The 13,504-nt window shown below is 51.0% G+C and overlaps 1 protein-coding gene across 2 annotated transcripts in view; it reads left to right on the top strand.

Annotated features, from left to right (window-relative positions):
* Abcc8 (ATP binding cassette subfamily C member 8) overlaps window positions 1–13,504 on the top strand; it is a 76,879-nt gene extending 63,375 nt beyond the window's left edge. The window contains exons 30-39 of one of the 2 annotated variants that reach the window (XM_075953020.1): window positions 7,736–7,838; window positions 8,472–8,585; window positions 8,850–8,970; window positions 9,069–9,199; window positions 10,803–10,881; window positions 11,087–11,195; window positions 11,409–11,512; window positions 12,157–12,290; window positions 12,543–12,605; window positions 13,272–13,504. In XM_075953020.1, coding sequence (XP_075809135.1) covers window positions 7,736–7,838; window positions 8,472–8,585; window positions 8,850–8,970; window positions 9,069–9,199; window positions 10,803–10,881; window positions 11,087–11,195; window positions 11,409–11,512; window positions 12,157–12,290; window positions 12,543–12,605; window positions 13,272–13,409 — 1,096 coding nt within the window. In that variant the 3' untranslated portion in view covers window positions 13,410–13,504. The remainder of the gene's footprint in view (window positions 1–7,735; window positions 7,839–8,471; window positions 8,586–8,849; window positions 8,971–9,068; window positions 9,200–10,802; window positions 10,882–11,086; window positions 11,196–11,408; window positions 11,513–12,156; window positions 12,291–12,542; window positions 12,606–13,271) is intronic. The other variant, XM_075953021.1, reaches the window with a different exon arrangement.

Here is a 13,504-nt window from a genome sequence, read left to right as displayed (position 1 = left end):
AAGCGTCTGAAGGAGGTGGCAGAGGAGCCCAGACCATCAGAGGAGGCAGGTCTGTGTACTGTGATGCAGGAGAAATGACCAGGCCTGGAGGTTGAGACAGAAAGCCCAGAGATCTTTGTCCAGAACAATCCTACCTGCCTGAGAGGGCCAGGCCTTATCAGAGGGTCAACTCACTTGTCCGTAATGTTTTCACGATAGTGCCAGGCTCCGAAGCTGCACGCACACACACTGCCCTCCTCACACCTCCCCAGTCTGGTGAGCGAGCCGGATGGTGCTCAGCTAGAGGAGTGAGTGTTCCAGCAGACTCTGAGCAGCTAACAGGCTGCAGAGACAGGCTTATAGAGGTGCGGAGTGGCCATTGAGGGGTAGGGAGGAGTCAGGGTAGCCCCTGGGGTGGGGGAGAGGAGCCATGGAGGTGTCTCTGAGGAGGCAGCAGTTAAGGTCAGGCCTGAGAGTTGAGAAGGGACCAGATTTTTAAAGAACAAGAGAGAAAGCTTCCAGGTGATGGAAGAAGCATGAATCAAGGGCTTGGGGGTGAGAGATGTTGCCATGAACCCAGAGCAGGCTTGGGAGGCTGCTGCATCGTGGTGGCAGGAGATAAGGCTGATTGTAACTGGCCCTGACCAGGACGTGGTTTTTTATCCTGGATACCATTGATGTTCTCAGTGGGGACACATTTTGTGACTTTGAAAGAATAAGCTGTCTCCCCTTAGAGAGAAATACAGGACACCTGTGGGCCAGAAGCAGAAGAGAGGCGGACAGAGGGGTAGGTGTAACACCCGATTTGGTGTTACACCCTCGGTACAGTTCGCGCGCCACTGTACCGAACGCGAGTCGGGCAAGGGCCTGGAGATTGAAAAGAAGACACAGAGAGACCAGGGTCATTCGGAAGGAGATCAGCCGAATGCCACTTTATTCAGCGTTGGGGGAGTTTTTATCTACCTGACTGCAGCACAAGGATCTCCGCCCAGGCAGGTGGGAAATTACCATATTATCAATGGAATGAATGCCCTGCAGCTAACCACGATCTCCACCCAGTCAGGTGGGAAATGACCATATTATCAATGGAGTGAATGCCCTGCAGCTAACCACCAGGCGGGGCAAGCATAGCACAGATACACACAGGAAGCTTAGTAAGTTGATCATAAACTGTCCCCACAAATGCACCACAGGAATAAGGGAGACCAGGGCCCTACAGGTCCCCCTTTTGTATAAATTATGACTAGGCCTGTCTTGGGTGGCATTGGACGTCAGGCAATACCCCTTACCCGTCATGGGAAAGCATCCAGGTCAAAACACATTTCCTGTCTTAGGTTGAGGCAGCCCCCCAAAAGCCTTTCCCGTCTTTGGCTCACTAGTCATCCATCACTGAGTTCAGCCAGATTTGTGCTGAAAGATTCTCTGGGGCAATAGCTAAGAGGACTTGCCACGTGGCAACATTGACCTGAGCTTGCCTTTGGCTCTGGCATCATGACCATGAAGATGATGCTCCAGCATATGTAAGCATCCTTTAAGGAGACTGTGCTTGCTCAATCCTTAATAATTCTGCCCAAATTGGAGCCTTTTAAGTAAGGTCTCAGCACTGGTGAAAATAACCCTGGTATAGCTAACTAGAATAATTTTGAGAGCCAATTTGTAAATTGTACACCTCAGGGTCCGTAAACAACAGCAATAAGCTTATTACTGTAACATCTAGCAGTGGTCTTTAACCACAACCAAGAGCAAAATTAACTGCAATATTCATTTGTAAATTTAGCTCAATTTGAATGGCTACGGCATTTGCAACCTGCCCTGAGAAGGTATCCTTTGTGCTAGCAGGAAGCAACTGACTGACTAATAAAAAATCCAGCAGCTTAGCTGCTGTGGCAGCAACAGCTGTGGCTGCCGATATAGATAGGTAGAAGGGCGAGGAACAATCCTTGGCACTCGGACCACCGCAGCCAGCTCCTCAGGAAACCCGCAACTCTTCAGTTGACAAGCCAGAATCTCTTTGATCTCTCGGCTCTGTCCTGTCTTCAGGCTTTTGGACAGGAAAATCCACAGCACGCACCAGCCGCTCAGGTACCCATATTGGATTGTCAGCATCCTGCGGGAAAACACAAACAGCCCCTCTTCCCCACACCAGTACAGGATCTGGACCATGCCAGGTGCCATCTGATAGATTCTTCCATTTGACATGAGGCATCCCGGAAGAATCTGGCCGCCAATGCCTGTCAGCGGCAGTATGAGATTGAGCATCAACAGTCAAAAAATTTAAAATGTATAAAATAAAAGATAAATGATCTCTGGGGGTGGAACCATATTCCCCCTTTTTTGTTTTATGCAAATAGGCTTTGAGCGTACGATGCGCTCGCTCCACTATAGCTTGTCCTTGAGGATTATAAGGTATACCCGTTTTGTGAGAAATTGAAAACTCAGAACAAAATTTAGCAAAGCCAGTGCTAGTATAGGCTGGTCCATTATCAGTTTTTACAGTTTTAGGAACTCCCATGTAGGCAAAAGCCTGGAGACAATGACTTTTTACATCTCGTAATCTTTCTCCTGTGTGAGCTGAGGCAAAAATGAGATGAGAATATGTATCCACGGTTACGTGAACATATTGCATGCGCCCAAAAGAAGGAACATGGGTGATATCCATTTGCCATAAATGATTAGGGGCAAGCCCACGAGGATTAACTCCCAAATGGGGAACAGTTAAAAGTTCTGTACACAGAGAGCACTTTTTAACAATATTAGTGGCTTGCTCTCGAGATATCTTAAAATGAAATCTTAAAGATCCAGCATTGAGATGAAAACGATTATGAGCTTTTTCTGCAGCTTCATAAGATTCCTGACTAACTACATAAATCTGACGAGTAAGCTGATCAGCCAAAGCGTTTCCCTCACTCAAAGGACCAGGGAGGTCAGTATGAGCCCGCAAATGCCCTACGTAAATGGGTACAGATCGGGCCCAAAGCAAAGTTTGAATAGCCAATAACTGCATCTGGACTCGAGATACAGAGGCAATATAAGCTGCAGTTTCCAACGGTGCAAGAATTTTGCTTATATACTGACTGTCAGTAAAAAGGTTAAATGGAATATCAGCATATTTCTCTAGGGCCATCTGGACAGCAACCAATTCAGCCACCTGAGCAGAGTTAGTATTAACAGACTGAATGTCAAAATCAGGAGGGGAGGCTACTACAGCTCTCCCGGTGGAAGATCCATCAGTAAACACATTTCGTGCCCCTGCCAGAGGCTGCAAAGAAATAACTTTAGGGAAACATACCGGATGATTTTTAAAGAAGGTGACTAATTTATCAGAAGGATAATGATTGTCTAACTTGCAGGGATTAGTGCACAAAAATAAAGTCCAATCTTTAGCAAAATTTTGTAACCAAGTTATTTCTGCCTGGGTATAAGGTGTAATAACCTTATCAGGTAACATTCCAAAAGTTTGCAAGCTAAGCTTATATCCTTTCTGAATAACACGTAGCACAGCTGATGGATAAGAGATAACAATTTTTACAGGCGACACATGTTCATGTACCCACAGGATGGGTCCTTGCTGCCAAAAAACTCCAGTAGGACTATGCTTGGAGGGGAAAATTATCAACAGTAGTGGCTGACTATAGTCAATATAATTAATATGAGCAGAGGCAAGCTTTCCTTCAATTAGAGTAATACATTGCCTTGCTTGAGGTGTTAACTCACGAAAGGAGGTTGGGTCTGGATTCCCCTGCAGAATGTCAAAAAGTGGTTTTAAGTCTCCAGTAGGAATTCCCAGACTGGGCCGGACCCAATTTAGGTCTCCAAGCAACTTTTGAAAATCATTCAAAGTTCGTAGTCTATCTAGGCGAAGAGTAACCTTCTGCGGTTTTACTCCTGTCTGCAACAGCTGATGCCCCAAGTATTGATATGGAAACTGTTGTTTTACCTTTTCAGAAGCAATAACTAACCCAGCATGTGCTAGGCATTCTCGCAAGTCAGCAAAAGCCTCAAGGACTACTTTTGGGTCCTGTCCAGCTAATAGGATGTCATCCAAATAATGACTTATATACAGTTGAGAATATTTATACCTAATAGGGGCAATAACCCGTGCCACAAACATTTGGCAAATTACAGAACTATTGGCCATACCCTGGGGCAATGTTACCCATTGGTAGCGCTTGTAAGGTTCTTTGAAATTTATAGAAGGTACACTGAAAGCAAATTTATCAGAGTCTTTTGGATGCAAGGGAATGGTGAAAAAACAATCCTTCAGGTCAATAACTAAGAGATAATATCCTGCAGGAATACCCACAGGCTGAGGCAACCCAGGTTGAGTTGCCCCCATAATTTCCATGCAATCATTTACTGCTCTAAGATCTTGCAATAACCTCCATTTACCAGACTTTTTCTTAATAACAAAGATAGGGGTATTTCAGGGAGAAGTGGATGGCACTATGTGTCCTGCTTCTAGCTGTTCCTGGACTAGAGTACGAGCAGCCTGTAATTTTTCTTTACTCAGGGGCCATTGCGCTATCCAAACAGGTTTTTCAGTTTTCCATTTTATAGGAATGCTTTCTGGCTGCTCTGCAATGGCCCCTAGGAAAAATTTCCTAACCCTGCATGCTGTCCAGGTGACTGTTGTATTATTTTTTTGTCTGCTAAAATCTGCACATCCCCCTGCAGATTTTTGCCCAAACCCTGACCAGGGATAAAGCCCTGCTTCAATAGCATACGCTGCACAGGTTCAGTGGTCAGAACTGCTCCCATAGCTTGTAAAACATCTCTTCCCCACAAATTAAGAGGAAGGTGTTCCAGGACAAATGGTTTAAAAATGCCCTTATGGCCTTCTTCGTCCTCCCAATCTAAATATTGAGTACTGCACTCTGGAGAACTGGCCGTTCCTACTCCCTGCAAGGTAGTAGAGGCTGGCTGTAGAGGCCAGGCTGCAGGCCAGTGCCTTTTAGCAATCACTGAAGAATCAGCCCCTGTATCAGGAAGGCCTTGGAACCTTTTCCCATTGACTATTAAAGTAAGAGTGGGGCGATTCTCTAAACTAGAAACCCAATAAGCTCCAGGGGATCCTGTGGAGCCAAATCCCTTGTCCCCTCGTTCTTGTTTAAAGAAAGGATTAGTAGAGCGAAACATGGGCAAAAGCACTAATTGAGCTATTCTCGCTCCTTGAGGGATGACAAGGACTCCCATACCAGCTTCAATCATAATTTTAATTTCTCCAGTAAAATCACAGTCTATAATTCCTGGTAAAATTTTGATTCCTTTGAGCGCAGAACTACTTCTACCCAAAACTATACCTACTGAACCCTCTGGGATAGGTCCAAATACTCCAGTCCCCAAGGCTTGCACACCCATTTGTGGGGTCAATACTACTCGGGCGGAGGTACAGAGATCTAGTCCTGCACTTCCTGAGGTGCCTCGTACAAGGTCGCTGACAGTGAGGCATTTCTCTGAGGAATGAATCTGATGGGAGCTGCTGCTCCGCTCATGGCCCCGTACACTTGTGTATTGGGGGCCCGGGGCAGGCCCCTCCCCCCGTTTTTTGACCTGGGGATAAGATTTCCTTGACTGTCCGTCTTAGAGTGACAGGCGTTGGCCCAGTGAACTCCCTTATGGCAAATTGGGCAAACACCTGGATTCCTTCTAGGCTGATTAATTGCTCCTTTACCAGCAGGGCAGTTCCTTTTGAGATGTCCTGACCTTCCGCATTGAAAACAATTCCTAGGCCTAGCTCCACCCTGGCCTTCCTTGAGGGCAGAAACAATGACCTGGCCCATCACGTGGGTGCCATCAATGTCTCTGCATAATCGGATAAAGTCATTCAAATCTCCATCTCTATGGGGGCGTAAGACTTGCTGACAGAACTTGTTTGCATTTTCGAAGGCCAAATGTTTAACGACTGGCATAGCTGAATCCACATCCCCAAAAATGCGGCTTCCCACCTGTAGAAGGCGGTCAATGAATTTAGAATAAGGTTCTGAAGATCCTTGAAGGATCTTTGAAAGCTGTTCTCGTGATCCTTTGTTAGGTAAAGTTTTCCAAGCTTTAACGGCCGCTGCAGCTATCTGAGCATAAATTGCAGGATCATAAGCAATCTGTGCTTCTAAGCTAGCATATTGTCCTTCCCCAGTTAACATGTCAAGGTTATTCTGGGGGAAACCTGCTTCAGCATTTTTGCCTGCAGTCTTTTTGCAATTTTTCTGCATTTCACCTCTCCATAACAAATAATCTCCCCCTGAAAGACAAGCCCTGCAAAGCTGCATCCAGTCATTGGGTATAAGGTTGAGTTCTGCAAAGGATTCCAATAAAGCTACAGTGAAAGGAGCATGAGCTCCATAGTCTATAACTGCTTCTTTTAACTGCTTAATATCCTTAAAAGCCAGAGGGTTATGTTGCCTGGTCCTCTGTCCCTGTTGATCAATCTTTTCCACAACAGGATAAATCTGCTTCTCTCCACTTAGATAATTTAACCTGTCCCGGATCTCTCGGATTTCTGCCTCTAAGTCCATAGGGGCAGAAGCAGTAGTGCAAGGATTATGCGGAGGCGGTCTCATGGAGACATCTCCGTTTGCTTCCTTCCTTTCCTCTTTTTCTAACTTTTTTTTTATCAGTGCGATCTCCTTTTCTAAAATTTCTTCTTCTTCTTCTATATCCTTTCTATTACTTCCTGTTCCTAAAACTTCCTGTTCCTCAAAACTCTTAATAGAACTCACAGACTCTATTTCCTGAATCTCCTCAAGGGTTTTGTTTAAACTCTCTAATTGCTCTTTCACTTTAACATCATCACTGAGAAGAGCATCTCTGACCAAGCGCCATAGTGAAAATATCGCCACGGGGAATTCTTGTGGCCCTCGCTCTTTCAGTGCATTTTGAAGATCAGCCTTTACCTGCTCCCAATCAGTAATATTAAAACCCCCTGCATGTAGGAACCAGGGACTAAACTCTAAAACTGTCTTAATGATCTCTTGTGCTGTCTCAACTTTAATACCGGTGCCTTTATTTTCCAAAAGACCTAACAACTGGCCTGTTAACCGGCCCTTTAACACAGGAACAGAATAACTTGCACCCATAACCAATACACCCTCGCCACACAATTTCTTACCTGCTGGCCAGCCTTCCCGAGGGCGACCTCTCAGGGATCCCTACTTCCCGATCTCGCAGATGGGTCTAGTTGCCGATGATCGTCCCAGTGGGGCCTCCAATTGTAACACCCGATTTGGTGTTACACCCTCGGTACAGTTCGCGCGCCACTGTACCGAACGCGAGTCGGGCAAGGGCCTGGAGATTGAAAAGAAGACACAGAGAGACCAGGGTCATTCGGAAGGAGATCAGCCGAATGCCACTTTATTCAGCGTTGGGGGAGTTTTTATCTACCTGACTGCAGCACAAGGATCTCCGCCCAGGCAGGTGGGAAATTACCATATTATCAATGGAATGAATGCCCTGCAGCTAACCACGATCTCCACCCAGTCAGGTGGGAAATGACCATATTATCAATGGAGTGAATGCCCTGCAGCTAACCACCAGGCGGGGCAAGCATAGCACAGATACACACAGGAAGCTTAGTAAGTTGATCATAAACTGTCCCCACAAATGCACCACAGGAATAAGGGAGACCAGGGCCCTACAGGTAGGGACCACTTGTGAGGTCAACCTAAGAGCAGGCCTGTTTGGGGGCTGCTGAGAGCCCTCTGTAAGTGACAAGAGTGCCCACCTGGACACCTCCCACCGTCACATCTGGCTCACCCTCCAGGTACGAGGCCCGGTTCCAGCAGAAGCTTCTAGAATATACAGACTCCAACAACATTGCCTCCCTCTTCCTCACGGCAGCCAACAGGTGGCTGGAAGTCCGCATGGCAAGTGCCATCCCACCCTGGGGCCTGGACAGGGTTCTGGTAGGAATGTGGGGCTGGAACAGGGGGAACATAGAAGACAGAAAAGGGGCTGACTGATGGTGGGGACCGAGGGCCCTCCTGTTCTCCAGCCCTGGCAGCCCTCCACATCTAACCTGCATCTCCACCCCATAGACCCCAGAAGTGTTCTAGGAACAAGGAAAGTGGGCATGTTCAGGATGTAGACATTAAGGACAGTGGAGGTGTTGGGACTGGGGATGCAGCTCAGCTGGGGAGTACTTGCCTCTCCCACCATGTCTGTAATCCCAGCACTCTGGGGTTAGCAGTAAAGACTATGAAGTTTAGTAGTCTGGGCTATGAGATCCTGTCCGAAGTGGGTAGCTGGCAAATGTGTGCCTTCAGTAGGCCATTGCTACACACACGTGAAGGCTTATTGGAGCCGGTGAGACACGCTTTCTTAGGAAGCAGGGTGCACAACCTTGGAGTGAACATTACCTCCTAGGCCTCAGCTTCCACCAGCCCCTTGTGTGTATGCTGTGGGAGTGTGGGGCCGGGCTCAGGCTGGTTGAGCTACTCTCTGCCCCAAGGTGAGGCTCTGACCCACAACAGCCCGGGCCAGCCGCTGTCCTTTCTCAGGAGTACATCGGAGCGTGTGTGGTGCTCATTGCGGCTGCCACCTCCATCTCCAACTCCCTCCACAGGGAGCTCTCTGCTGGCCTGGTAGGCCTGGGCCTCACCTACGCCTTGATGGTGAGTGGCAGCGGGTGGGGGAGGGAGGAGTCAGGTGCCCTCCTGGGAACCCAGGGCGCTGCCCTCCACTGAGATATGGGGGAGACAGTGACACCCACCTAGGCTTTGCTGAATGACGGATGAAGAGCCTCTCATGGCTCCAGGGTGCCCCTGCCCAGGCAGTGTCCAGTGGCTCCTAGTCCTCCTCAGAGTAAGCAGAGTCATCTGGGAGGCCAAGAGGAAAGTGGTGACCACCGAGCCGTTGTGACAAGTTTGCCTGCATAGGTCTCTAACTACCTCAACTGGATGGTGAGGAACCTGGCGGACATGGAGATTCAGTTGGGGGCTGTGAAGCGTATCCATGCACTTCTGAAAACTGAGGCGGAGAGCTACGAGGGGCTCCTGGGTGAGAACCTGTAGAGGGTATTCCCGGAGTGGGGAGGTAGCCTTTCGGGGTTCTAGGAGGGGCCTACGTCTGGTGTCTGACCCCAGCCTGGCCCTCAGCACCATCGTTGATCCCCAAGAACTGGCCAGACCAAGGGAAGATCCAAATTCAAAACCTGAGTGTGCGCTATGACAGCTCCCTGAAGCCCGTGCTGAAGCACGTCAATGCCCTCATCTCTCCAGGACAGAAGGTCAGCTGGGTGGGACCCCCTCTTCCTACCCTCAGACCCCACCCATCACAGAGGCAGACATCTCAGACTCCCTTAGTTTAGGGGGCCTCTTCTCTGCAAGGGATCCATAACTCTCCCTTGAGCCTCAGAGCAGAGGCTGAGAGAGCGGCTGCCAGTGTCCAGCACTCTGAGTCCTGTCCTCGTTCAGCCCGTCTCTGCCGCGTCTCTCTTTCTCTGCCCTTGTCTCTCTGTCCCTCTTGGTACCCTTTTACCTTACTGTCATTGGCTTGGGCAGTATCTCTACCCCTGCCTGTCTCTTCCCCTTTGGCCCTTCTGTGTCACTCTCTTGGTCTCTGTATCAGTCCTTCATGTAAGTTCTCTTAGGACCTGAGAAGCAGGAAGCAGTAGGATCAGGCATGGCCTGACTGCAGGTGGAGAAGCCAATCCATCTCCACACATGACACTCACCACCCCACATTGTCCTGCCGTACATGTGCACATGGGAGCACGCCAGGGCCTTCCCTCCTGGACCGCTACCAAACAAGATGCAGGTCTTCCCTGCAGACTCATTCCTAGGCCTGCACAGCTAGCCATCTCTACCTGTACTCTACTCTTGGGTCCCCGAGAGAGCCCCCTCTCAACCACCATAGGAAGCAAGCTCGACCCTGGCTCCAGCCTGGCCAAAGAGAAGCTGGTCAGAAAACCAAGACGAGAGGAGACGCTGTAACCTCCATACCAGCACACCCCTCAGGGTCACAACACTGTGACTTCCTCCACCTATACATGCCCGGGGCCACAGTGCTGTGACCTCCCACACCCGTGCATCCCCCCAGGGCCACAGTGCTGTGACCTCCCACATCCCCACATCCCCCAATACTCCAGGGCCACAGTGCTGTGACCTCCCACACCTGTGCACCCCCCAGGGTCACAGTGCTGTGACCTCCCACACCTGTGCACCCCCCAGGGTCACAGTGCTGTGACCTCCCACACCCGTGCACCCCCCCCAGGGTCACAGTGCTGTGACCTCCCACACCCGTGCACCCCCCCAGGGTCACAGTGCTGTGACCTCCCACACCCGTGCACCCCCCCCCAGGGTCACAGTGCTGTGACCTCCCACACCCGTGCACCCCCCCAGGGTCACAGTGCTGTGACCTCCCACACCCGTGCACCCCCCCAGGACCACAGTGCTGTGACCTCCCACACCCGTGCACCCCCCCAGGGTCACAGTGCTGTGACCTCCCACACCTGTGCACCCCAGGGTCACAGTGCTGTGACCTCCCACACCCGTGCACCCCCCCAGGGTCACAGTGCTGTGACCTCCCACACCTGTGCATCCCCAGGGTCACAGTGCTGTGACCTCCCACACCCGTGCACCCCCCCAGGGCCACAGTGCTGTGACCTCCCACATCCGTGCACCCCCCCAGGGTCACAGTGCTGTGACCTCCCACACCCGTGCACCCCCCCAGGGTCACAGTGCTGTGACCTCCCACGCCCGTGCACCCCCCCAGGGTCACAGTGCTGTGACCTCCCACGCCCGTGCACCCCCCCAGGGTCACAGTGCTGTGACCTCCCACACCCGTGCATACCCCAGGGTCACAGGGTGCTCCTGCTTCTCTGCTTCCAGATTGGGATCTGCGGCCGCACAGGCAGCGGGAAGTCCTCCTTTTCTCTGGCCTTTTTCCGAATGGTGGATATGTTTGAAGGTGATTTGTGTGTTAGCTGCCACAAGTGTGCCCACAGTCACCAGGCAAGACCTCAGTCCTGGCCTCTAGTTGGGATGTCAGAGGAAGCCCCATGACAGTCATTGCCTTTCGGGATCCTCGCTGGGATCCGTGTCCCAGGCTGAATCCGTTCCCAGCACCACTCCTACCCTGGTGGCACATGACCTATGACATCATCACCATACAGGGCGCATCATCATTGATGGCATTGACATCGCCAAGCTGCCACTGCACACACTACGCTCACGCCTGTCCATCATTCTGCAGGACCCGGTCCTCTTCAGTGGCACCATCAGGTGAGAGCTCCGGGCCAGCCTTGCTGTCTGAGCACAGATGGGGAGTCTCCAGCAGGCCTCCTTCTCGGCCTCCTTCATTAGGCTTAAGCAGGCGCTTTTGGGTCCCCCACAGAAGCTCACTGCCAGCTCCTCAGTGCACCCCTCCTGCACTAGGTTGTTCTGGGGATGAAGTCAGAACCCTGCTCCCTGAGGGCTCTGTGTGCTTCCCCACAGATTCAACCTGGACCCCGAGAAGAAGTGCTCAGATAGCACACTGTGGGAGGCCCTGGAGATCGCCCAGCTGAAGCTGGTGGTGAAGGCGCTGCCAGGAGGCCTGGGTGACTGCTCCTTGCGCAGATGGGTTTGCAGGGGAAACTTCACACCCATGGCTAAGATGAGCCCCCAGTTTGGAGCTCTGAATCTAGCTAAGAAGTCGGTGACCATGTAGCCCCACCTTTCAGCATACTGGGTTCAAAGGTTAAACAATTTGCCTCTGGTCACATAACTCACCTAGCTCAGAGTATAGCACGGGACATTCAGGGTCCCTGGGAGATAGATAGCAAATCCGCCATATCACAGTGTATCTTTAGTCCTGCTTTGCCTGTCCACCTGCCCTGGGGAGGAGTCACAGTGGACACAGATAAAAGACAGGCATCATACAACCTATTGGGAGGATGCTGCTCCAGTTCAGGACCAGTCAGAGCCATGGTGTAGGTACCGTGGGGCTAGACACGCTTTGGCATCGCTGGTTCAACCTTCTGGCCCAGGCTTCAGGATTGCCCAGGGCCAGCAGTGCACTGCCCCAGGATGGCCACCGCACATTGTATCCATGCAGGTGACAGCCCTGTTGTATCGGCTGCATCATCCCTGCACATACCCTGACACAGCCGCATCCGTGGGCCCTGTACATGTGCTGCTTACATCTCACAAGTCATGGGGCTACTCTGTTCACAGCAGAACTAACCTGGTTCTGCCTCTCCAGATGCCATCATCACGGAAGGAGGGGAGAATTTTAGCCAAGGCCAGAGGCAGCTGTTCTGCCTGGCTAGGGCCTTTGTGAGGAAGACCAGCATCTTTATCATGGATGAAGCAACTGCCTCCATCGACATGGCTACGGTTGGTCCTGGGGTGGCGTGTTAGGGAGCAGCTGGCGTAGACTGGTCCCTAGTCTCAAGTTGACATTTAATTCATATCAAGGGGTAGGTGGTGAAAGCAGGTCCAGTCCTTGAGTGTTGAGAACCTGGTCAGCCCTCTGGGACTAGAGCCAGAGAGAAGATGGGCATAGAACTAGGAGCTGGGGTGAATCAGAACCATCCCAGATGCCACCCACGAGCAGATGAGTCACTTGCTACTACCTCCACCTGACAGGAAAACATCCTCCAGAAAGTGGTGATGACAGCCTTCGCAGACCGCACTGTGGTCACCATTGCGGTAAGGGGCCATTGTGTGTGGTGGAAAGCTCGCCTTTGGGACTGTCACCAGTGGACTCATTCCCGTAGACAGGAAAAGACCCTAGAGTCCTCAGGACAGGGAGTCCAGAGAGCTGGCAGAAGGCACAGCAGAATTTGGGGTGTCTAGAGATTTACACTTTTACTTGCCTCAGGCCTTGACCCTATTTCTCTGGATTCCAAGAGAGACTGTTGCCTAAAGCCCTGTGAGCTAGGCTGAGGGCTGCTTCTCATTGAGAGTGAGAGCCTGGAGCGGGAGTCTGTAAGTCTTGAATATGGGCGGTGGGGGCTGAGCTAAGGTTTTATGGAGGAGAGAAGGGTAGAGGGTTTGGATCACAGCCACCCCAGGTTAGAAGCACCGCCTCAGACAGGAGATAGACGGGCTGTGTAGAGTGCTTTCCTGGCAGCTGTGAAGCCTGGGGTTCAGTCCCCAGCACTGCAGAAACTGGGGCGTGGTGCTAACACTGTGATCCCAGCACTCAGGAATAGAGAACAAAAGTTCAAGCTTACCCTTGCCTCAGGTCTGTCAGAGCTACATGAGAAAAGAAGTGGGGGCGGGGCAGAGGCATAGTGGCCTCCTGGCTGGGGGAGGACAGGGTTCCTCGGCTGTCCCGCCCACCACACACACCAGCTCCTCCTGTTCACCCAGCATCGTGTGCACACCATCCTAAGTGCAGACCTGGTAATGGTCCTGAAGAGGGGTGCCATCCTGGAGTTTGACAAGCCAGAGACACTTCTCAACCAAAAGGACAGCGTATTTGCCTCCTTTGTCCGTGCGGACAAGTGACTTGCTGGTGCCAAAGTGCCACCCCACGCCCTACTCGCTTGCCTAGGATTTCTAAGTGTAAATCATTTGTAAATAAATTAATTATTTGCTACTGG

This window comes from Microtus pennsylvanicus, chromosome 18 (genome assembly GCF_037038515.1).
Source record: "Microtus pennsylvanicus isolate mMicPen1 chromosome 18, mMicPen1.hap1, whole genome shotgun sequence".
In the NCBI taxonomy this organism is placed as follows: Eukaryota; Metazoa; Chordata; class Mammalia; order Rodentia; family Cricetidae; genus Microtus; species Microtus pennsylvanicus.
This window is presented reverse-complemented; position numbering and strand designations above follow the sequence as displayed.